This window comes from Pelophylax lessonae (genome assembly GCF_965119305.1).
Source record: "Pelophylax lessonae genome assembly, chromosome: 5".
In the NCBI taxonomy this organism is placed as follows: Eukaryota; Metazoa; Chordata; class Amphibia; order Anura; family Ranidae; genus Pelophylax; species Pelophylax lessonae.
The window spans coordinates 542549056-542574055 of record NC_138772.1 but is presented as its reverse complement, the minus strand read 5'-3'; the positions used below and the strand labels follow the sequence as shown (position 1 = coordinate 542574055).

General features: G+C 46.1%; 1 protein-coding gene across 2 annotated transcripts in view; it reads right to left on the bottom strand.

The window, feature by feature from the left end:
* SLC45A4 (solute carrier family 45 member 4) overlaps positions 1-25000 on the bottom strand; it is a 151072-nt gene that overhangs the window by 101472 nt on the left and 24600 nt on the right. Inside the window, exons 2-3 of one of the 2 annotated variants that reach the window (XM_082257404.1) lie at positions 1019-1133; positions 505-736 (exon numbers count right to left, since the gene is read on the bottom strand). In XM_082257404.1, coding sequence (XP_082113530.1) covers positions 505-736; positions 1019-1117 — 331 coding nt within the window. In that variant the 5' untranslated portion in view covers positions 1118-1133. Of the gene's footprint in view, positions 1-504; positions 949-1018; positions 1134-25000 lie in introns of those variants that run through there. The other variant, XM_082257403.1, reaches the window with a different exon arrangement.

Here is a 25000-nt window from a genome sequence, read left to right as displayed (position 1 = left end):
CACACCAGGATTTTTTCGGCCGAAAAGTCGGAGTCGGTTGTCGGAAGCATCATACTAACAATCCGAAAATCGGCAGATCGGTCGTCGGACGAAAAATTCCCAGCCGAATTTCCACTCGTGTGTACGGGCCTTAACACAGCAATCAGCACACGGGACACTTTTCACTAATGGCAAGTTCCAGCCCAGGTGCTGTTCATTAAACTTCAGCTTGAAGAAAGAATAAACTCTTTGGACTGTTGGTGACACCCCAGGAAGGAATCCAGACATTTACTTCTAATGATCTTTATACTGATGGCTAAGTATACAATGGCAAGTCTTACATTATACACACACATATGCATCCAGTGAAACTTATTGACTCTCTGTGTTGACTATTGCCAGTTGCAGTTTCTTCATTTAGTGGGGCTGACCACTGTTTTTAAGCAAAATTACTCGCAAACAAGCACAGGTCATGAAAGACGGGACTTTTTTTTTTCCCCGCTTTTAAAAAAAAAAACCTCTTACCAATTTGCAATAGAACCGGCGTCACCAAAGCTGTCTCCATGGCGTAGCAAAACTCCCGACCAAACATCACCGCCCCATTCATGACCCAGAGACGGATAGGGATACGGTCGATGGAGCTCTCGCTGATAGTCTCATCCCTGCTTTCAGTCTCTTTGGTCTCCTCTTTCTTCAGCTTGGTCAAAGGCAGGTCCAGAACTTGCATAGATTCCGAGTCGGCATTCTGAGGGGCCATCTTCACCACAAAAATATATATATATATTCTTAGATTCTATATAAATATTAATACTATATCTCTTCAAAGATAAATAAAGACTTCTTTTTTGTTCAGCTTTCTTCACGTTCCTCATGCAATTAATACTTATATTCCACTGCATTCAAGTAGGTGTTTTGCCACGACGATGTTGTCAATACACTTGCGCGAGAGAGAACGGTATTTGGTACGAATACAAACATATGGCTTAATGGTTTACTGTGAATTTGAGTTAAAAATCCATAATTGCCATTCAGTTAATACCAGTTTCATACTTTCTATAGAAGAAGTGGTAAAACTCTTTGTGTGGCTCTTGCAGGTTGGGAAGGCGATACCAACAGGTGATCCACTGTTACTCCCCATCGAGTGGCTGATTAATCTGCAAGGCAAAAATAGAAACAATAAATTACAGAGGGAAGGAGGGAGGAAATAAAAGAAGAAAGAAAGAAAAAAGTTCCAAATAAAAAAAGAGATGAGGAGGAAGGAGAGACACAGACTGCTGGGATAAAGAGAGATAAAGAAGTACAAGAGAAGAAGAAAAAGGGGGGGGGGAAGTAGATGGATAGGGGAGAGAGAGAGCAACAGAAGGAGAGAGAGAGAGAAGAGAGAAGGGGAAAGAAAGATGGGGGGAGGGAGAGAGGGGGGGAGGGAGAGAGGGGGGGAGGGAGAGAGGGGGGGAGGGAGAGAGGGGGGGAGGGAGAGAGGGGGGGAGGGAGAGAGGGGGGGAGGGAGAGAGGGGGGGAGGGAGGGAGATGGAGGGGCAAGGGCAGAGAGGGAGGGAGAGCGCGAGAGAGAGGGGTAAGGGGAAAGAGGGGGGAGGAGAGAGAGCGAGGGGCAAGGGGAAAGAGGGGGGAGGAGAGAGTGAGGGGCAAGGGCAGAGAGCGAGGGTCAAGTGGAGCGAGAGAGAGAGAGGTAAGGGGAGAGAGAGGGGGGTAAGGGGGGAGAGAGAGAGAGAGGGGGGGTAAGGAGAGAGAGAGAGAGAGAGAGAGAGAGGGGGGGGTAAGGAGAGAGAGAGAGGGTAAGGAGAGAGAGAGAGAGAGGGGGGGGGGTAAGGGGAGAGAGAGGGGGGTAAGGGGAGAGAGGGGGGGAAAGGGGGGAGAGAGAGAGCGCAAAGTAAGGAGAGAGCACAAGGAGGGTAAGGGGAGAGAGAGGGGGGGGGTAAGGGGGGAGAGAGAGAGGGGGAGTAAGGGGGGAGAGAGAGAGGGGGAGTAAGGGGGGGGAGAGAGAGAGGGGGGGAGTAAGGGGGGAGAGAGAGAGAGGGGGGGAGTAAGGGGGGAGAGAGAGAGAGAGGGGGAGTAAGGGGGGGGAGAGAGGGGGAGTAAGGGGGGGAGAGAGAGAGGGGGGTAAGGGAGGGGGAGAGAGAGAGGGGGGGTAAGGGAGGGGGAGAGAGAGAGGGGGGGTAAGGGAGGGGGGAGAGAGAGAGGGGGTAAGGGGGGGAGAGAGGGGGAGTAAGGGGGGAGAGAGAGAGGGGGGGTAAGGGGGGGGAGAGAGAGGGGGGGTAAGGGGGGGGAGAGAGAGGGGGGGTAAGGGGGGAGAGAGAGAGGGGGGGGTAAGGGGGGAGAGAGAGGGGGGGGGGGGGGTAAGGGGGGGAGAGAGAGAGCACGCAAAGTAAGGAGAGAGCACAAGGAGGGTAAGGGGAGAGAGAGAGCGAGAGAGGGGGGTAAGGGGAGAGAGAGAGAGGGGGGTAAGGGGGGGGAGAGAGAGAGAGGGGGAGTAAGGGGGGAGAGAGAGAGGGGGGGAGTAAGGGGGGAGAGAGAGAGGGGGGTAAGGGGGGGAGAGAGAGAGGGGGGTAAGGGGGGGAAAGAGAGCACGCAAAGTAAGGAGAGAGCACAAGGAGGGTAAGGGGAGAGAGAGAGCGAGAGAGGGGGGTAAGGGGGGAGAGAGAGAGGGGGAGTAAGGGGGGAGAGAGAGAGGGGGAGTAAGGGGGGAGAGAGAGAGGGGGAGTAAGGGGAGAGAGAGAGGGGGGTAAGGGGGGAGAGAGAGAGGGGGAGTAAGGGGGGGGGAGAGAGAGAGGGGGGGTAAGGGGGGGGGGGAGAGAGGGGGGTAAGGGGGGAGAGAGAGAGGGGGGTAAGGGGGGGGAGAGAGAGAGGGGTGGTAAGGGAGGGGGGAGAGAGAGAGGGGGGTAAGGGGGGGAGAGAGAGAGAGGGGGAGTAAGGGGGGAGAGAGAGAGGGGGGGGTAAGGGGGGGAGAGAGAGAGCACGCAAAGTAAGGGGAGAGCACGAGGAGGGTAAGGGGAGAGAGAGAGCGATCTCATGCACAGAGAGAGAGAAATGGGAGATGATCTATATGAGTGATAGGGGATGTGACAAACATTAGAGAGGGGGAGAGAGCTAAACAGGAGGTGGAGGGGGTGACATACATAAGAGAGGGGGAGAGAGATAAATGGGAGGGGGGGGGGGTAAATGGGAAAGAGATGGGGGGTTACATACATGAAAAAGGTGTGTATGTGAACGCACACGTGGGGAGGCGGGGTGAGATAAATGGGTGGGGTGAAAGAAAGAAAACAACAAAAAAAAAAAAGGAGGAGGGAGATACATTAGAAAGAGGGTAGTGAATGGGAAGCGTGGGTGGGGGGGGGTTTGGGACAAATGTGAGAAAGATACGGGAGAGATAAGATATACGAGAATAAGGGGGGGAGAGATAGGTGGGGGGTGAATGAGATAAATGGAAGAGAAAATGGGGGGGGGGGTGAGATACACAAGAAAGGGGTAGTGAGATAAATCGGAGTTGGAGGTGGGGGGGGGGGGAGATAAATGGGAGTTGGGAGGATAAATGGGAGAGAGGGGTAGTGAGAAATAGGAGGGCTGAGATAAATGAAGGAAAGAAGACGGGGGGGGGGGGTGAGATAAATAAAAATCTTATTGAGGAATGGAAAGAGATAAGATTCTGCATTTGATGCTCAAGAGTTTTGGCCAGCAATGTGGAACGAATGGGTTTCAATGAAGTATCCTGTGATCACAGTTAAAAAAACAAATTTACAATCTCCGATAACAAGGAAAACATATTAGTGAAAACACGGCTTTGTTTACATTCATCCTGTCTGAAGTCAGCGCTGGAAAAGATAAAAGCTTCTGTCTGCATGTGGGAGCAGTGTCAGGATTGTATTGCTGTGTCTCTGCTGGGGAGAGATCCCCCCCATTTCCCATTCTAGTGACCAGTATCAGAGACAGGAAACACTGGTAAAAGTGGAGTGTTTAATAATTAATAAAAACTCCAACAGAAGTTCTAACTATTCAAGGGTAACTCCTTTTGTTCAGAAAAAAAAAAAAAAAAACATTCCCCTCTGGGTGATCTCTGTACACTGCAGGGATTTTAACAAACTTTTTTTTGCAGATTCCGACCTTTTGTTATTCTGAAGAAATAGCTGTTTGATAAACATGAAACCACTCCCATACAGATGCAGTTTGCACATGGACACAAACAGCTGCTGCATTTGCAGGGCTCCAATGAGGAAAGTGGCAGGGTCTGCCCTATGCATCCCTTTAGACTTGATTTTCACCAAAAATTACATTTTTGTTGCAGGGGATGCCAAAAACCAGACTGCTGGGAAAATCAGTGAGCCAATCACACAAGCAGGAAAGGACATTTCTTGGGGGCGTTCTGTATACAAAACACCTCCACGTTGCCATGATGCATTTTATAGAAAAATTACAGTGGCTGCCGATTTAAAAGAAAAAGTAATTTTTATTTACATTCAATTACAATAGGACTTGTGTTGCAACTGTATACGCTATATTATTTTTTCCACTATGCTATATTTTTGGCCCACGAAAGTGTTACCCTTTACCACCTGCACCTCTGGTAGGGCGATTTCCCATTATTTCCTGCCCCAGTGACACACACACACACACACACACACACAAGGTTCTAACTCCTCCCAAAGCTAACAATTTCAAAACTATCAAAAACGAATACCAAACAATGCAGTATATTGCAGCTTATCAGTCTGTAGATATAGTGGCTGCATTAGTCTTCTTTTTGCAGGCTCTTATAGGACTACAGAACCCCTCTCTTCTCTATGACATGGGGGGGGGGGGGGGGGCGTATCCCACAAAAATAGCTGGGAACAATGCATTCGATTAGAGTGCAGCACAAGCAGAGAGCACAAAAAGTTATCGGATCCATTAGATTGTAAGCTCTTCTGAGCAGGGCCCTCTTAATCCTCTTGTATTTTATTGTATTGTATATGTACTGTCTCCCTCTAATATTGTAAAGCGCTGCGTAAACTGCTGGCACTATAGAAATCCTTAATAATAATAATCACAAGATTTCTGGCAGGATCAATAGGTACAATTATACATTTATTGTATAGATGTAACAAAAAGCCTCCAATCGTCTAACGGACGAGATAGGAGTAACTCGCTTCCACTCATACTCGTATCTATTTGTGTCTGGATAGAGGACCTGGGGTCCTAGGCCAAGTCTATATTCAGAACTTTAAACTTCCCTCCATATCAAGAATTAGAGCCAATCTCTGCCTTTTAACAACATTGAGAGGGGATGTACAATCCAAGGTCCTGGACCTGAAGGCAAGCAACAGGTTTTCGCAGGTGCTAGAGAAGTGGTGGTCAACATTCTTGATATAAAAGAGCCTCAAGTGAGACCCTTGGCATCCACTCATAATTGTATCCATTTGTGTCTGGATGGAGAAACCCTAGCTCCTAGTCCAAGTCTAAATTTTGAGTTTTGACTTCACTCCGTATCAAGATTTAAAACCAGTTTCTGCCATTCAACATTGAGAAGAGACATGCCTTAGTTTCAATTTGGAAACAAGTAGAGGCCTTTATATTACTTGGTAAAGAACCTGGGTCTGAAGGCAAGTACCAGGTACTTGCAGGCACTAGAGCAGTGGCAGTCAACTTTCTTGATCTAATGCCTCGTTTCCACTGAGTGGTACGGTACGGTTTGGTTCAGTACGGTACGGTACGGTTTGGAAAGTACCCTTTCATGATAGGCGTGGTGTAGCAGGAAAGCTGTGATAGACGATTCTCTGTCAACCAATGAAAGTTCTGCAGAGTGTAGCTCCACCCTGTTGGTACGGTACCAATGTGCTTGGTACCCCAACGAAAGGGTACCAAAAAAGTGGTACGATACGGTTCGGAATTATGGTACCATTCATAATGGAAACGGCATAAATAGCGTACCGTACCAAACCGAACCGTACCAGAAAGCTCAGTGGAAACAAGCCATTAGAGGCCTCAAATGATATCTTTGGCATCCACCCACACTTGTATCCATTTGTGTCTGGATGGAGGACCCCAGCTCTTAGGTCAAGTCTAAAATCTTAACTTTGACTTCCCTCTGTGTCAAGATTAAGAACCAGTCTCTGACATTCAACATTGGAAAGGGACATGCCTTGGCATTCAACATTGGAAAGGGACATGCCTTGGCATTCAACATTGGAAAGGGACATGCCTTGGCTTTCAACATTGGAAAGGGACATGCCTTGGCATTCAACATTGGAAAGGGACATGCCTTGGTTTCAATTTGGAAACAAGTCAAGACCTTTATATAAAACTTGGTACTTTTCCTTCAGATCCAGGATCTTGGATTGTAAGGCCAAATACTAGCGATGGTGGTCAACATTCTTGATATAAGAGGCCTCAAGGGAGGATCTTGACATCACCAAAGAGTCGCACAATAAATTTAGCAAATGTAATACAACAAGAGATTAGCAAGAGACTACAGACATGCAACAAGAGACAGTCAAAGAGTGCAAATGAGCTGCAATAGGTAGTCATAGACTTTGGAAAATGCTATAGTCGTTGGAGACAGGGGGCATGTTTTAGAAGACCATCATAAAACTGAAGACACTTTACATGAGGCCGCTAGGGATAACTGCGATTTCAGCCACTTTATCAGCAATGCTTCCATATTTGTGCTCCCTACAGGGCCCTAAAATTACTTGGACCAATGTCTACAAGGGCCCCGACAGCTGTACAGTAGGTGTCAAAGTCAACGTTGGACACCAGAGAACTAGAGGGTACCCTGACTTTACCATCAATATTAGTTTATTAACTTTGGTATATACAAAAAATGTAATGTGGAACTTTGGGCATTGTAAAAACATATTTCCCCAAAAAATAATATACAGCTCATTTAGTCTAGGGCAGGGATCTCCAAACTTTCTAAACAAAGGCCCAGTTTACTTTCCTTTAGACTTTAAGGGGGCCAGACTGTGCCCATTGGGAGTATAAATTGTCATTCGTGGGAGTAAACAATGATTCTTTGGTATTCGGGGGAGGAACAGTGCCCCATCATTGGTGCCAGTGGGAGGAATAAAGCCTCATCCTTGGTGCCAGTGGGAGGAATAGTGTCCCATCTTCGGTGCCAGTGGGAGGAATAGTGTACCATCACTGGTATCAGTGGGAGAATAGTGTCCCATCTTAGGTGCCAGTGGGAGGAATAAAGCCTCTTCCTTGGTGCCAGTGGGAAGAATAGTACCCCATCCTTGGTAATAGTGGAAGGAATAGTGCCCCTTTATTGGTATCAGTGGGAGGAATAGTGTCCCATCATTGGTATCAGTGGGAGGAATAGTGTCCCATCATTGGTATCAGTGGGAAGAATAGTGTCCCATCATTGGTGTCAGCCTTCGTTCACATTGGAGCTACTTGTCCTGCGATTTGACAGGTCAAATCGCAAGACAAGTCACACCCTATTGTCGGCTATGGCACTATTCAAATCGGTGCGATGCTAATTTTTATGGTGCCACGTTAATTTGAAAAAGTAGTTCTTGCACTACTTTTGGCAATTTCATGTGCGACTTGCATAGACATCTGTGCATGAAGCCGCACAGATGTCTTCAAAGTTTCACCTGAAGTCGCACTGACATTCGGCTTGGAAATCGTGCGTTTTCAGATGAAGTCGCAAGATTTCAAACCCGCATTCAATGTGAATGAGGGCTCAGTGGGAGGAATCACGAGTCATCATTGCTGTCAGTGGGAGTCATCATTAGTGTCAATGGGAGGAATAGTGCCCCCTCATTGTATCAGTGGGAAGAATAGCGCCCCATCATTGGTATCAGTGGGAGAAATAGTGCCCCATCATTGCGGTCAGTGGGAGTCATCATTAGTGTCAGTGGGAGAAATAGTGCCCCATCATTTCTGTCAGTGGGAGTCATCATTAGTGTCAGTGAGAGGAATAGTGCCCCATCATTGGTGTCAGTGGGAGGAATAGTGCCCCATCATTGCGGTCAGTGGGAGAAATAGTGCACCATCATTGGTATAAGTGGGAGAAATAGTGCACCATCATTGGTATCAGTGGGAGAAATAGTGCACCATCATTGGTATAAGTGGGAGGAATAGTGCCCCGTCATTGGTATCAGTGGGAGAAATAGTGCTCCATCATTGCTGTCAGTGTTAGTCATCATTGGTGTTAGTGGGAGGAATAGTGCCAAATCATTGGTATCAGTGAGAGGAATAGTGCCCCATCATTAGTGTCAGTGGGAGGAATAGTGCCCCATCATTGCGGTCAGTGGGAGAAATAGTGCACCATCATTGGTATAAGTGGGAGAAATAGTGCACCATCATTGGTATCAGTGGGAGAAATAGTGCACCATCATTGGTATAAGTGGGAGTAATAGTGCCCCGTCATTGGTATCAGTGGGAGAAATAGTGCTCCATCATTGCTGTCAGTGTTAGTCATCATTGGTGTTAGTGGGAGGAATAGTGCCAAATCATTGGTATCAGTGGGAGACATAGTGCCCCAGTGGGAGAAATGGTGCCCCATCATTGGTATCAGTGCGAGAAATAGTTCCCCATCATTGGTTTCAATGGGAGGAATAGCGCCCCGTTATTGATATCATCAGGAATTATGCCACATTGTTAGTGTTAGTGGAAAGAATAATGTCTTGCATCAGTGGGAGGAAAATTACCCCAAGGGCAGGATAAAGGGGAGCAAAGGGCCACATCTGGCCCACTACTCTAGGGCAGTGGTCCTCAACCCTGGCCTACAGGGCCCACTAACAGGCCAGATTTTCAAGATAACTGAAAAGCATCCCAGGTGATATCATTTGCTGCTCGGAGATTGCAGTACTCTAGTCTGCATCTCCCCAAGGTAATACCTAAATACCTGGCCTGTTAGTGGGCCCTGTAAGCCAGGGTTGAGGACCACTGCTCTAGGGGATGGTTCATCAGAGAGTATTATTCCCCTTACTCCATGGTCCTGTGACAGCCAATGGTTCGGTCCTATTCAGCATCAGTAGGAGGACAGGCAACTCCTACGTCAGCATGTACAATCAGTGGTGGTCACTACTCATACAGTACATTATACATGAAGACCTTGGCAAAGATAGCCATAAAAGGACCGACTGGAACCTGGCAAGAAGGGTGGAGGGACTGGTTGTCAAAAGGAACTGGTGGGGAAAGAGAGGTTATGGGATCTCCTAGAAAAATTAATATATACTTCATCTGCTGGGGTGGTGGACAAACAAGTTTTTTGGGGGGGCCGGGTTGTTTTACCTTTGCCTGGAGTTCATCTTAAATGTCAGTCCATGTAAAATGGATATTTTACTTACAAGTAGATGCTGCAGATGGGACACCAGTGGTGAGGTCTCTCTAGCTCCTGGATTTACGAACCTTGTTCAGCCACTATGAAGGAGTAACTGCTCTCCTCTCTGGATATTTATTCTATAATGCTGAGAATACTACAGGAAGGGTAGGAACACCTCAGCTATGACCGGGAGATCTCATGGCTAGAGTCCTCAGGAGCTATTAGATGACTCAGTCTCCACCAACAATTAAAATATAACAATTGGGCAGGCTGATCCTTTGTAGCAGCCAGGATGGTACCACGTTGCTCCGATCGTATTGCCGTCATATCGCTTCATCTTCCTGAGCACATTGCGGTGACGCAGAACACGCATGTAGAAAACCTCCTAAAATAGAAGCAGCAACTAACTTCCACCCAGGACGAGGTGAGCTCCATCCTTTCTATTCTACACAGCCTGACTCAGAGCTGACTAATTCTATATGCCGTATTCTTTCCTCGCTCTCAGTGCACAGGAAGCACTAAAGTATTGTGACGATTCTTAGAGGAAGGGCGATAAAGTCAAATCGTATACACAGAGGACACAACGCTGACAAGCCCGTTCACCAGAAAAACACATATCTTTCAAACATCAACCACAGAGGGGAGCTTTCACTAATTCAAATGTTGAAGGGTCCATCCACCAAATATTCGAGCTGAAGTTTCATCTTATATTTTTCCTTCCCTGGTTTCTCCTTTCCCACCTCCATCAGCACACTAATGGATTTTGAAAAAAGTACTGAGTGTGCTTAGGCAGGCCACAGATAGTAAGAATAGGGAGGAAATGGCTAGATCAGGGGTCTCCACACTTTCTAAACAAAGCGCCAGTTTACAGTCCTTCGGACTGTAGGAGGCCGGAGTAGACAGTGGAAGTAGAAAATGCGTCAGTGGAAGTAAGAAAATTACATAATGATTGTGGTCAGTAGAAGGAGAAATAGTGCCCCATCATTGATATAAGTGGGAGGAATAGTGCCCTATCATTGGTATCAGTAAGAGGAATAGTGCCCTATCATTGGTGTCAATGGGAGGAATAGTACTCTATCATTGGTATCTGTGAGATGAATAGTGCCCTATCATTGGTATAAATGGGAGGAATAGTGCCCTATCATTGGTATAAATGGGAGGAATAGTACTCCATTCATTGGTATCTGTGAGATGAATAGTGCTCCATCATTGGTGTCAATGGGAGGAATAGTGCTCCATCATTGGTATAAGTGGGAGGAATAGTGCCCTATCATTGGTATCAGTGGGAGGAATAATGCCCTATCATTGGTGTCAGTGGGAGAAATAGTGCCCTATCATTGGTGTCAGTGGGAGGAATAGTGCCCTATCATTGGTGTCAGTAGGAGGAATAGTGCCCTATCATTGGTGTCAGTAGGAGGAATAGTGCCCTATCATTGGTATCAGTGGGAGGAAAAGTGCCCTATCATTGGTGTCAGTAGGAGGAATAGTGCCCTATCATTGGTGTCAGTGGGAGGAATAGTGCCCCATCATTGGGATCAGTGGGAGGAATAGTGCCCCATCATTGGGATCAGGGGGAGGAATAGTGCCCCATCATTGGTATAAGTGGGGGGAATAGTTCCTCATTGATATCAGTAGGAGGAATAGTGTTCCATCATTGGTAACGATTGGAGGAATAGTGTCCCATCCTTGGTATCAGTGGGAGGAATAGTGTCCCATCATTGGTGTCAGTGGGAGTAATAGTGCCCCATCATTGGTATCAGTGGGAAGAATAGTGCCCCAACATTGGTATAAGTGGGGGGGGGGGGGAATAGTGCCCCATCATTGGCATCACTGGGAGGAATAGTGCCCCAACATTAGTATAAGTGGGGGGAATAGTTCCCCGTCATGGATATCAGTTGGAGGAATAGTGTTCCATCATTGGTAACAGTGGGAGGAATAGTGCCCCATCACTGGTATCAGTAGTGGGGGGGGGGGGGGAGATGGTACCTAATTGTTTATATCAATAGGAAGAAAGATGCCCCATTGCTGGTGTCAGTGGAAGGAATATTGCCCCAAAAGTAAGAAAAAAGCAAAGCCGCAGTTTGGAGACCACCAGGGTAGATGATCCTGAACATTCTCCAGCCAGGAAACAAAGCAGGCTTTATATGACTTGATGCAGCTTCTAAAGCACATTATGAGAAGCTCACAGTGTGCAAGTAAAATAAGAATAAGCAAATTTAGTACATGAAAGGAGCAGTTTCCAAAATCCTTTGAAAAATAAAACCCTTGATTTTATGTATTTAGCCATTTGCCTTAAAATTTGCTATAAGAAATACTGTTCGGTGCCTAGTCCACAACAATTAGTTTTCCCTACACTGATGACAGTTAATACCTACCCTCCTCTCCCACCCTTCGAGATGTGTGTGTGTGTATATATTATATATATATATATATATATATATATATATATATATATATATATATATATATATATATATATATATATATATATATATACATACATACATACATACATACATACACAGTAAAGAAGATAAATCACAGTTTGAAATAGTTTTAATAGTGTAGCCTTACCTCTCGGAGATAACCTAATTTTTTTAATTAGTTCCTTGTATTCTCCTCATCAAACCAAGAATGCAAAGGAAAGGAATGAAACGCAAATCCCTGGATGAGCGCGGGAGCCCCAGACCTTTTCCAAGGTAAGCTGAACGAATGCCATGGAGATTTCACCAATGAAATCCTCAAGAATTATAAGTAGATGACTCAATCCAGCAGATACCATGCGCTTTATGTAATAAAAAAAAAAAAGGGATGGGCTACCAGCAATATGTTACGTCAACCTGAAGTGGGCCAAAAACTGTGGACTATCTCCAAGTCTTATCATTAAAGGACAATTCGCTTCCTTCTTTTAATATAGTGGTAAGTATTTCAGGAGTCAGGATGTCACTATCTGGACACATTAAACAAGAATACGGGAATCAACAACTTCCTCTATTGTCCTGTTTATTAATATAATGGCGACGGCTGCCAAATCATGTGACTTCCCTCCGAACTACAGATTAACAGCCATTGTCCGACACGGTTTACAATGCTGGTACTAAACTGAAAGAATCAGTTCTAAGAGAGCTGCAGAAAAAGTTTCAGGTAGGCAGCAGTCTCCCTGGTACACTGCTAGTGGGCCCGATGATGTGCCTCCTTTGTGGTCCTACAGATTTCTTCTAATCATTTATTAAAATTCCTTTCAAAGTCTACAGCAAGCACACTAAAGCCTAGTACACACGCAACGATTATCGGCCGACCAATCGTCCGTCTTTTATTCAGAGTTGTGTTTTGTTGGTTGGAATGTGCCTAGACTGCACACGAATTTTCTCGCCGAACAAAATTCTACTTCAGAAGTGATGTCATGTGTTGGATTGCTTTCTTTGTGTTCTTTCTTCTCTGATCATGCCCAGTCTTGCTCATTAGATTTTTCCCTGTCGAAATCTGTACTGACTGCACGAAAATCGGCCATGTTTTGACGGCGGACAAAAATTTTATAGCCTGCACACCAGATTTTTTTCGGCCGAAAAGTCGGAGTCGGTTGTCGGAAGCATCATACTAACAAGCCAAAAAATCGGCCGATCGGTCGTCGGACGACAATTCCCTGCCGATTTTCGACGCGTGTGTACGGAGCTTTAAAGTAAATCTCTTTAATTGTACATTGGAGCACCTGCTCCCTCCTTCCTCCTCTCCCCATTCTATCTGCTTTGTTGAAGGCAGGCTAACAACAGCAGCCCTAATCAAACCTCCAAAGTTCATTCAGAGACGGTCAATCAATATTTTGCTCATCTCTACTGTTGCTTCCTTAAGCTGGCCATACACCAGTAAAATTTTGTTCAAGAAAATTTTTCGGGAGCATTTGCTGTATTTTCTAATAGTTAATAGGGTAAAATTGACGACCCTTTTGGACCATAGCGACTTATGCAGGCCATACATCGCTCAAATTATAAACAAATTTTCTTTCAAAAATCAGAAATTTAGTGCTTTTGTGATCCGATGGCATCACCATTGATTTCGAAATTCGAACAACCAAGCCTTTAATTTCTCCTCAAGTTGCTACAGAAAATTCCTGACCACCAGTCCTCAAGGCCATAGAAGCGATTAGAAACAATGTAGTTTCCCTTTGCATCTGTGACCAGGCAGCTGCACCATCGGATTGTTTCTCGGGTGTGCCGGTGAAAATGGTAAGCCCAAGAAACAACAGCGAGCAGGGGTAGGGGGGGGGGCAAGAAGATAAGGGGGGAGAAGGGAAAAGGGGGGGGAGAAGAGAAGAGCAAGGAGGGGGGAGAGAGAAGAGCAAGGAGGGGGAAGAGAGAAGAGCAAGGAGGGGGGGAGAGAGAAGAGCAAGGAGGGAGGAGAGAGAAGAGCAAGGAGGGAGGAGAGAGAAGAGCAAGGAGGGAGGAGAGAGAAGAGCAAGGAGGGAGGAGAGAGAAGAGCAAGGAGGGAGGAGAGAGAAGAGCAAGGAGGGAGGAGAGAGAAGAGCAAGGAGGGAGGAGAGAGAAGAGCAAGGAGGGAGGAGAGAGAAGAGCAAGGAGGGAGGAGAGAGAAGAGCAAGGAGGGAGGAGAGAGAAGAGCAAGGAGGGAGGAGAGAGAAGAGCAAGGAGGGAGGAGAGAGAAGAGCAAGGAGGGAGGAGAGAGAAGAGCAAGGAGGGAGGAGAGAGAAGAGCAAGGAGGGAGGAGAGAGAAGAGCAAGGAGGGAGAGAGAGAAGAGCAAGGAGGGAGGAGAGAGAAGAGCAAGGAGGGAGGAGAGAGAAGAGCAAGGAGGGAGAGAGAGAAGAGCAAGGAGGGAGAGAGAGAGAGAAGAGCAAGGAGGGAGAGAGAAGGGCAAGGGAGGGGAGAGAAGGGCAAGGGAGGGGAGAGAAGGGCAAGGGAGGGGAGAGAAGGGCAAGGGGGGTGGGGGACGTCCCCTCCCGTCGCCTCTGAAAGTGTTACAGCCGTCAGCTGAAAAAAATAATGGGGCGGATACTCGGATAGCCATAACCCCGGTAAACCATTTACAATCTGCAACAAATATATACAAATTGCGGTCGGCATTACCTGAACAAACTGAAGTTAGAAGCGGATTGGCTACCATGCACAGCTGCACCAGCCTCTGAGTTCCCCAGTTTTAGTGAATCCCCCCCCCCACACTTTGTATTAAGAAAGACAACAACATCTCCAAGGCTGACACCTTTCAAATACAAGTCAACTGTAGGGGCTTCTATTTTTCTACAGAAATCCATTTAAGAAGGGTTTTTTGATGGTCGTGTAATATATCTAGCACTTCAGCAATACTGTGACCTGCTGTAGATTATCGTTAGAACATCGTCACTGTAGAAAAGCATTGCCAGTTGTGCAGAAAATGGCAGTGTTGGTTACAGAGATGAAAGCTCTAGCACAACGTGTTCCAGATCCAGGCAGACTTCTCCCACGTAATTGCAGCTTTAAAATGTGATTCAGACAAACATTGAAACATGTGCTTTTAAATATGCTGACCTAGCCTTCTCCTCTTCCCATAGCTCCTTTGCTGTATGCATTTCTACCTATAGAAGCCATGCATCGATTCCTATCCATATCCCATCATGCAAAAGGTTGCAGATCTTCAGTCCGCAATGCTGTGTAAAACATCGCCATTCCCTTGTCCAACCTGCAATACTTCTAGATCTCATTTTGATGTCCACAGAGAGCCCTTTGCTAGCCTTCCTAGGAGGGACCACAGATTTAGGGAACGCTAGCAGTTATTAGGTTATGCAAGTGCTTACTAGAAATATTTAAAAGGAAATTTGAGGAAAAAAAAGGAAGACAGGTCAGACACATTTATTATCTCACAAAAGTGAGTACACCCCTCACATTTTTGTAAATATTTTATTATACCTTTTCATGTGACAACACTGAAGAAAAGACACTTTGCTACAATGTAAAGTAGTGAGTGTACAGCTTGTATAAGGCTCCGTTCACATAGGGGCGATCCGACTTCCCCAGACGACCTCCGAGGGCCTCACAGGTGGCCTTAGTGTGAACGGGGGCTTACAGTGTAAATTTGCTGTCCTCTCAAAATAACTCAACACACAGCCATTAATGTCTAAACCGCTGGCAACAAAAATGAGTACACCCCTAAGTGAAAATGTCCAAATTGGGCCCAATTAGCCATTTTCCCTCCCCGGTTTCATGTGACCCGTTAGTGTTACAAGGTTTCAGGTGTGAATGGGGAGCAGGTGTGCTAAATTTGGGTTTATCGCTCTCACTCTCTCATACTGGTCACTGGAAGTTCAACATGGCACCTCATGGCAAAGAACTCTCTGAGGATCTGAAAAAAAGAATTGTCGCTCTACATTTAGATGGCCTAGGCTATAAGAAGATTGCCAGGACCCTGAAACTGAGCTGCAGCACAGTGGCCAAAACCATACAGCGGGTTAACAGGACCAGGGATCAGCAGAGCTGGGGCTTACTACTGAGCAGGGGGATCAGCAAAGCTGGGGGTACTAATAAGGTGGGGATCTGCTGAAAGAGGGTACCGATAAGGTTGATATCTGCTGAACGAGGGTACCAATAAGGTTGATATCTGCTGAACGAGGGTACCAATAAGGTGGAGGTCTGCTGAACGAGGGTACCAATAAGGTGGAGGTCTGCAGAACGAGGGTACCAATAAGGTGGAAGTCTGCTGAACAAGGATACCAATAAGGTGGATATCTGCGTCACGAGGGTACCAATAAGATGGATATCTGCGGAACGAGGGTACCAATAAGGTGGGGATCTGCTGAACGAGGATATGAAATAAAGGTGGGGATCTGCTGAATGAGGATACCAATAAAGGTGGGGATCTGCTGAACGAGGATACCAATAAGGTGGGGATCTGCTGAATGAGGGTACCAATAAGTTGGGGATCTGCTGAACACGTGTACCAATAAGGTGGAGGATCTGCTGAATGAGGGTACCAATAAGGTGGGGATCTGCTGAACAAGGGTACCAATAAAGTGGGGATCTGCTGAATGAGGGTACCAATAAGGTGGGGATCTGCTGAACGAGGGTACAAATAGGGTGGGGGATTTGCTGAATGAGGGTACCAATAAGGTGGGGGTCTGCTGAACAGGGGTACTAATGAGCTGGGGATCTGCTGAGTGGGGTATTACTGAGCAAGGGTGGGCTCCTTTAAAAAAAAAATAGAAAATCAACACACACACACACACACACACACACACACACAGCATTTGCCAAGCTTCATTAAAGCTTCAATCATGAAGCATCAAAAAAGCTTGTAGAAGAAGTTAGGTGTTTTAATGTGTGTTAAAGTCGAAGCAAGTGTAAATGAGCCCCAAGCCATTTTTTTACTTCCACTGACCATTGGGCATTTTTTACCATCGCTTAATCACGGAGACCAGGCACTGTTCATGCCTTCTTTCACTGGCCACAATCCGGCCCCCTTCCCCCAAGATCTTCAGGACAGTAATCTGGCCCTTGGTTTAGAAAGTTTAAGGATTTGTGGGGTAAATTGCCACAGCATTATCAGGACCCTTTACTGGAAACACTTGAACTCAATAATTGGGAGGTGTATCCACATCCAAGGTACCCTACATGGCCAATAGTACCTAAAAAACCCTTCACTGGATTTGTTTTTCTCTTTTGGGAGCTACAAAGTTTTCTGGCCCAGTTGGCAACTATAGTTTGTCATAAACCGGTCAACAAACTGGCAAAAAAAAAAAAAAAAAAAAAAAATCGAAAGTTGGGTATGTATGTGCCTGGATTCCCCTACTTTTACTACATGTGAAGGAGTATACTCTCATGAGCACATATCCATGGGTGTGCGTGGGTACATGTAGTCTAAAGTACTGTATTTTCTGGCGTATAAGACTACTTTTGAACCTCAAAAAAAATCCTCCAAAAATGGGAGTCTTATACTTAGGTTACCTTGGAGATATTATACTCGGCGTATAAGTATTACCGGTAGATGTAATCTCTCAAGACGCTGGCTGTGTGGGAATCCTGTACCGGAACATCGTATGTACCGTAGCTTCGGCATTATTGAATGCAAAGCTTGCTCGGATTGGCGGAGTAACATCAGCCCGCCTCTCTAACTCTGCCAATCCGAGCAGGCTTTGCATTCAATAATAGAATACATCGCTCTCCGTGATTGGCTCAGCGCGGCATACTGTATGTAGCCGAAGCTACGGTACACACGGTATACCGGTACAGGATTCCCACACAGCCAGCGTCTTGAGATTACATCTACTGGTAATACTTATACTTAGGGTACACATGTAGGGATTTACTTAGGGATACTTAGGGATTACATGTATTACAGTACTTGGGGTACCTTGGAGATCTATGAGAAATCGGATGTTTTTCAATGGTGTTGCCTTGCTTCGGAAGGGAGGTAGTCTTATCAGCGAGTTTAGCCGAAAACCTATGTTTTAACTTGAAAATTAGGGGGTCGTCTTATACGCCCAGTCGTCTTATACGCCGGAAAATACGGGTACTATCTTAGACCCAAGCCTTGGTACACTTAGAGCAGGCAGAGAAAGGTTGCATGGTTTGTGGGGATGTAGATTTACTGCATGGCATGATGAGTTAGCCCTATCGGGAATAATTTTCACATTTCCAAGGCAGCTTTGAATTTAATTGTTGGCTGTAATAAAGTAGTTTCACTGACCCAAGCTTTTAGTCGGTGAAAGACAGCAAGAAGTCTGCAGAAGGGGAGTCTAGGAACAGCAGTCCAGTTGAAGAGGTTCTTGGATGACCAGACAACAAGTAATGAGATTGGATCGGTGCAACACAACAATGGTTGGCCGAAAAAGCCTTCTCCAGATAAACTGTGTTCTCTGTTTGCATTGTAATGCCTCGTACACACGCAACGATTATAGGCCGACCGATCGGCCGTCTTTTGTCCAGTGTTGTTTTGTTGGTTGAAATGTGCTCTAGGTTCAATCAACCAACAGCCTAGGGAAAAGCCCCGATGGTCCACCTTACAGAGGAGAAACGTAGACAATGCTTTGATCACCCAGTAGCCCAAGGTAAAGCTCCGATCATCCACCTTTCATAGCGAAAAAGTGGACAAGGCTTTGATTATCCAACAGTTATGGGAAACACCCTGATGATGGCCCCCCTTTCGTAGGAGAAAAGTAGACAGCCGGAGGAAAAGCCCTGATGGTCCACCTTTCATAGCATTAACATGAATAGGCCTTTCATCAACCAACAGCCTAGGGAAAAGCTCTGATGGTCCACCTAAAGCCCTCGTACACACGCAACGATTATCGGCCGACCGATCGGCCGTCTTTTGTCCAGTGTTGTTGTGTTGGTTGAAATGTGTTCTAGACTGCACACAAATTTTCTCAGCCAACAAAAACCAACTTCAGAAGTGATGTCATGTGCTGGTTAACTTTCCGTGTGTTTTTTCTTCTCTGAGCATGCCCAGTCTTGCTCATCAGATTTTTGTCTGCCGAAATCTGTACTGACTGACGGAAAATCGGCCGTTGTGTTGACGGCCAACAAAAATTTTATAGCATGCACACCAGATTTTATTCGGCCGAAAAGTCGGAGTCGGTTGTCGAAAGCATCATACTAACAAGCCGACAATCGGCCGATTGGACGTTGGCCGAAAATTCACGGCCAACTATCGATGCGTGTGTACGGGGCATAAGGCTTCACTTTTAGTTTTGTCTGGAGTGTGCCTTTAAACTAATTTCACAAGATTAGTATATTGGTTCATGCCAAAATCTGCACAAGAGAGTTTATAAAAAAAATTAAGCTTTTTTTCCCCGAGGCTTACATTACATGCTGGCATTTCCATAATTATTTTCATAATCAAACCAGCAATGAAAGCAGGCGAGTTCAACGAAATGTAAAAATGTAGCTTCTCTCTGTGCCAAATAGTTTCAGGAACAATGACGTTGTTCTTGTTATTAGGGAAGGCCGAGTGACTAAAGATGGAAGTGATCTCCAGCAAAGTAGGTGAAAAAGAAGATCAACAACAATACGGGAATACATCATCATCAGCCCTGGAGGACGAGATCCTTAGACTTGTGCCTTAAACTGGCCACACCTTAACAGCTTGGTTGTAAAACCTTTGTATCAGATTGTAATATTTATGTTGAACATAAAGAAGTTGGTACAATCTCATTTAGAACAGCCGACAACCATATAGTGCAAAACCTGCCGGATTGGATGCAAGATAAAAGGGTTTCTCAGGTAGGTCCTCGTGGTATACAGCAGAGGTCTCCAAACTATGGCCCTCCAGTTGTTCAGGAACTACAATTCCCATCATGCCTAGTCATGTCCGTGAATGTCAGAGTTTTACAATGCCTCATGGGATGTGTAGTTCCGCAACAGCTGGAGGGCCGTAGTTTGGAGATCCCTGGTATACAGTTTAGGGAAATCCAAAGAAAGAAAAAAAAAACTGTACATTCGTTGTAATATGTATGTTCAGCTTTGGGAGCCTTTGGGAGCCACTAACAGGCCAGGTTTGTAAGATAACTGAAATACATCACAGTTGATACAATTTGCTGCTCAGTGATTGCAGTACTCTAGTCTGCATCTCTCCAAGGTAATACTAAAATCTGGCCTGTTGGTGTGCCCCGAGGACTGGAGTTGAGAACCACTGCCTTAATACAAATGGTGGGATACTATGTCTCCCAGACACCAACAAAGGGGTACTATTCCTCCCCTTAATTCAAATGATGGGGCACTATTCCTCCCATGGAAACCACGATGGGGCACTATTCCTCCCATGGAAACCACGAAGGGGCACTATTCCTCCCATGGAAACCACGAAGGGGCACTATTCCTCCCATGGAAACCACGAAGGGGCACTATTCCTTCTCTTAATACCAATGATGGGTCACTATTACTCCCACTATTACCAATGATGGGGCACTATTACTCCCCCCTAATACCAATGATGGGGCACTATTACTCCCCCTATTATCAATGATGGGGCACTATTACTCCCACTATTACCAATGATGGGGCACTATTACTCCCCCTAATACCAATGATGGAGTACTATTACTCCCCCTAATACCAATGATTGGGTACTCTTACTCCCCCTAATACCAATGATGGAGTACTATTACTCCCCCCTAATACCAATGATGGGGCACTATTACTCCCCCTATTATCAATGATGGGGCACTATTACTCCCACTATTACCAATGATGGGGCACTATTACTCCCCCTAATACCAATGATAGGGCACTATTACTCCCCCTAATACCAATGATGGAGTACTATTACTCCCCCTAATACCAATGATGGGGCACTATTACTCCCCCTAATACCAATGATAGGTCACTATTACTCCCCCTAATACCAATGATGGGGCACTATTTCTCCCCCCTAATACCAATGATGGGGCACTATTCCTCCCCCTATTATCAATGATGGGGCACTATTACTCCCACTATTACCAATGATGGAGTACTATTACTCCCCCTAATACCAATGATAGGGCACTATTACTCCCCCTAATACCAATGATAGGGCACTATTACTCCCCCTAATACCAATGATAGGGCACTATTACTCCCCCTAATACCAATGATAGGGCACTATTACTCCCCCTAATACCAATGATGGAGTACTATTACTCCCCCTAATACCAATGATGGAGTACTATTACTCCCCCTAATACCAATGATGGGGCACTATTACTCCCCCTAATACCAATGATAGGTCACTATTACTCCCCCTAATACCAATGATGGGGCACTATTACTCCCCCCTAATACCAATGATGGGGCACTATTCCTCCCCCTATTATCAATGATGGGGCACTATTACTCCCACTATTACCAATGATGGAGTACTATTACTCCCCCTAATACCAATGATAGGGCACTATTACTCCCCCTAATACCAATGATAGGGCACTATTACTCCCCCTAATACCAATGATAGGGCACTATTACTCCCCCTAATACCAATGATAGGGCACTATTACTCCCCCTAATACCAATGATGGAGTACTATTACTCCCCCTAATACCAATGATGGGGCACTATTACTCCCCCTAATACCAATGATAGGTCACTATTACTCCCCCTAATACCAATGATGGGGCACTATTACTCCCCCCTAATACCAATGATGGAGTACTATTACTCCCCCCAATACCAATGATTGGGTACTCTTACTCCCCCTAATACCAATGATGGAGTACTATTACTCCCCCCTAATACCAATGATGGGGCACTATTACTCCCCCTATTATCAATGATGGGGCACTATTACTCCCACTATTACCAATGATGGGGCACTATTACTCGCCCTAACACCAATGATGGGTCACTATTACTCCCACTATTACCAATGATGGGGCACTATTACTCCCCCTAACACCAATGATGGGGCACTATTACTCCCCCTAACACCAATGATGGGTTACTATTACTCCTGTTGGTGTGCCCCAAGGACTGGAGTTGAGAACCACTGCTTTAATACAAATGGTGGGATACTATGTCTCCCAGACACCAACAAAGGGGTACTAGTCCTCCCCTTAATTCAAATGATGGGGCACTATTCCTCCCATGGAAACCACGAAGGGGCACTATTCCTTCTCTTAATACCAATGATGGGGCACTATTACTCCCCCTAATACCAATGATGGGGCACTATTACTCCCCCTAATACCAATGATGGAGTACTATTACTCCCCCTAATACCAATGATGGGGCACTATTACTCCCCCTAATACCAATGATAGGTCACTATTACTCCCCCTAATACCAATGATGGGGCACTATTACTCCCCCCTAATACCAATGATGGAGTACTATTACTCCCCCCAATACCAATGATTGGGTACTATTACTCCCCCTAATACCAATGATGGAGTACTATTACTCCCCCCTAATACCAATGATGGGGCACTATTACTCCCCCTATTATCAATGATGGGGCACTATTACTCCCACTATTACCAATGATGGGGCACTATTACTCCCCCTAATACCAATGATAAGGCACTATTACTCCCCCTAATACCAATGATTGGGTACTCTTACTCCCCCTAATACCAATGATGGGGCACTATTACTCCCCCTAATACCAATGATGGGTCACTATTACTCCCACTATTACCAATGATGGGGCACTATTACTCCCCCTAACATCAATGATGGGTCACTATTACTCCCACTATTATCAATGATGGGTCACTATTACTCCCACTATTACCAATGATGGGGCACTATTACTCCCCCTAACACCAATGATGGGGCACTATTACTCCCCCTAACACCAATGATGGGGCACTATTACTCCCCCTAACACCAATGATGGGTCACTATTACTCCCACTATTACCAATGAAGGGGCACTATTACTCCCCCTAATACCAATGATGGGGCACTATTACTCCCCCTAATACCAATGATGGAGTACTATTACTCCCCCTAATACCAATGATAGGTCACTATTACTCCCCCTAATACCAATGATTGGGTACTCTTACTCCCCCTAATACCAATGATGGGTCACTATTACTCCCCCTATTACCAATGATTGGGTACTCTTACTCCCCCTAACACCAATGATGGGTCACTATTACTCCCACTATTACCAATGATGGGGCACTATTACTCCCCCTAACACCAATGATGGGTCACTATTACTCCCACTATTACCAATGATGGGGCACTATTACTCCCCCTAACACCAATGATGGGTCACTATTACTCCCACTATTACCAATGATGGGGTATTGTTTACTCCCACTAATGCCTGTTCACTTTCTTCTCCCACTGGCCTCAGTCTGGGCCCCCCCCCCTTAAGTATGAAGGACAGTAAAGTGGCCATTTGCTGAGAAAGTTTGGAGACCCCTGCACTAGACATAAAAGAGCAAATAACCTTTGCAGTGCAGACACAGCCCCATCACAAGGGATACCTTATTTATCTGGAGTTTGGCTTTCATAACAAAGTCAGAGATGGAGATTCCCATACTTCTACCCAGACAGGATCCATTGAAATGAATTGCACTTGAATATTGGATCTGCAGCCAAATTTCAAGCCAACAAGCCAAGTTTTGTCCTGGAGATCAGTATACCTAAAACTAATAAAGGTTAATGGGGAAAAGTAAGACGTCCCTTTTATTTGTCCACTGGTAACAGAAAGCCACCCTGATTTCCCCGATTTCTTTTGGGTCTCCCACTGTCAGGGATGGGATTGTATTTGAGAAGACTGGAAAGGTTAAGTGGCCTTGGATGACATTGACGGGCCTGACATTTCAGTGGAGCGGCGGACACTTATCAGTGAGCGCTGTTCAAGTTACATGACATTTCAGAACATTGAGGAACTCCGTCCGAGGAGAACAAGAGATTGGAAATGCCATGGCAGAATTTCCATCGATACAAACAAGGCTTCAGAGAGCGGACTGTTAGCTGTGTGCATTATCCAAATGCAGATGCTCAGCTACTACTATTGCTGGATTAGCAGCATATGTGATTCAGTACATATAGCCAAAAGCATGTTCAAGTATTTAAAGTAGAACTCCAGCCTTCCCTTCAGTCTCGCCCAGTTGTTTAGTTTCCTCTCCTGTACTGAAATTACTTACTCTGATTTAACTGCACACTCTAAGCTTCTCACAATGTGCATTACAAGCTGCAGCAAGTCTGATAGAGCGCCGCCTCATTTCCAGTCTGGAGGATGTCTAGCCCTTTCCTCCCCATCTCCTTTCTTTCCCTGGAATTTCATATCGATGGGCTGTCCTATCCGCAAAAAACTGTGTTGCACCAAACCGCATGGTGCCGATTTGGCGTGCTTGAAAATGCCTGCTATTGCTGATACATGGGGTGCCAATATGGAATAATAGCTACCTTGTGCGTGTTGGGAAAGCATACGATTTTGCGTGCGTTCCCAAGATGTGAACCAAGCCTCACACCAGTATTCACCACTGCAGCTGCCTGTGTCATCTGTCTGCTTACTGGGCTACCCAAGGACATCTGGGACACTCCCAAGGTTCTTCATCCTCCTGCAAGCTTTCTAAAAAGCTACCCCTTCCCCCAGAGCCTGGAACCAATCAGACTGACAGCACACTGTGCAGGGATTTGTTGACCACATATAAAGACATATTCAAGAAGGCTCTACCGGTAGGATTTAAAAAATATATATATATATATATATAATTAGGGCTGCCACGACTCGTCGACTACAAAAAATCGTCGACGTGCAGAAAATGCGTCGACGCGTCAACACATGACGTCACACGCCCCCGGCCGGCCGCCGCGCCGCTTGAAGCATTGCCGGCCGGGTGAAATTCCCCCGCCGGGCTCCGTCAGAGACAAGAGGTGAGCGCTGACCGTCTCCAGCACCCCTGTACTCCCTGTACTGCCACAGCTTCTGCCACAACACACATTCGCCATCCTCCCCCGATCACCCAGCTACTTAGACATGTCACATTTGCGGCGCTACACCGGCTTGTAATGGTCTGTACTAGGTGGGAGGGCTTACTGGGGGGTCTGCACTGGAAGGGGGGCTTACTAAGTGGTTTGTACAGTACAGACCACTTAGTAAGCCCCCCTCCCAGTACAGACCCCCCAGTAAGCCCTCCCACCCAGTACAGACCCCTTAGTAAGCCCCCCTCCCAGTGTAGACCCCTCAGTAAGCCCTCCCACCTAGTACAGTCTGTACTAGGTGGGAGGGCTTACTGAGGGGTCTGCACTGGGAGGGGGGCTTACTAAGGGGTCTGTACTAGGTTGGAGGGCTTACTGGGGGGTCTGTACTAGTGTACTGGGAGGGGGGGCTTACTAA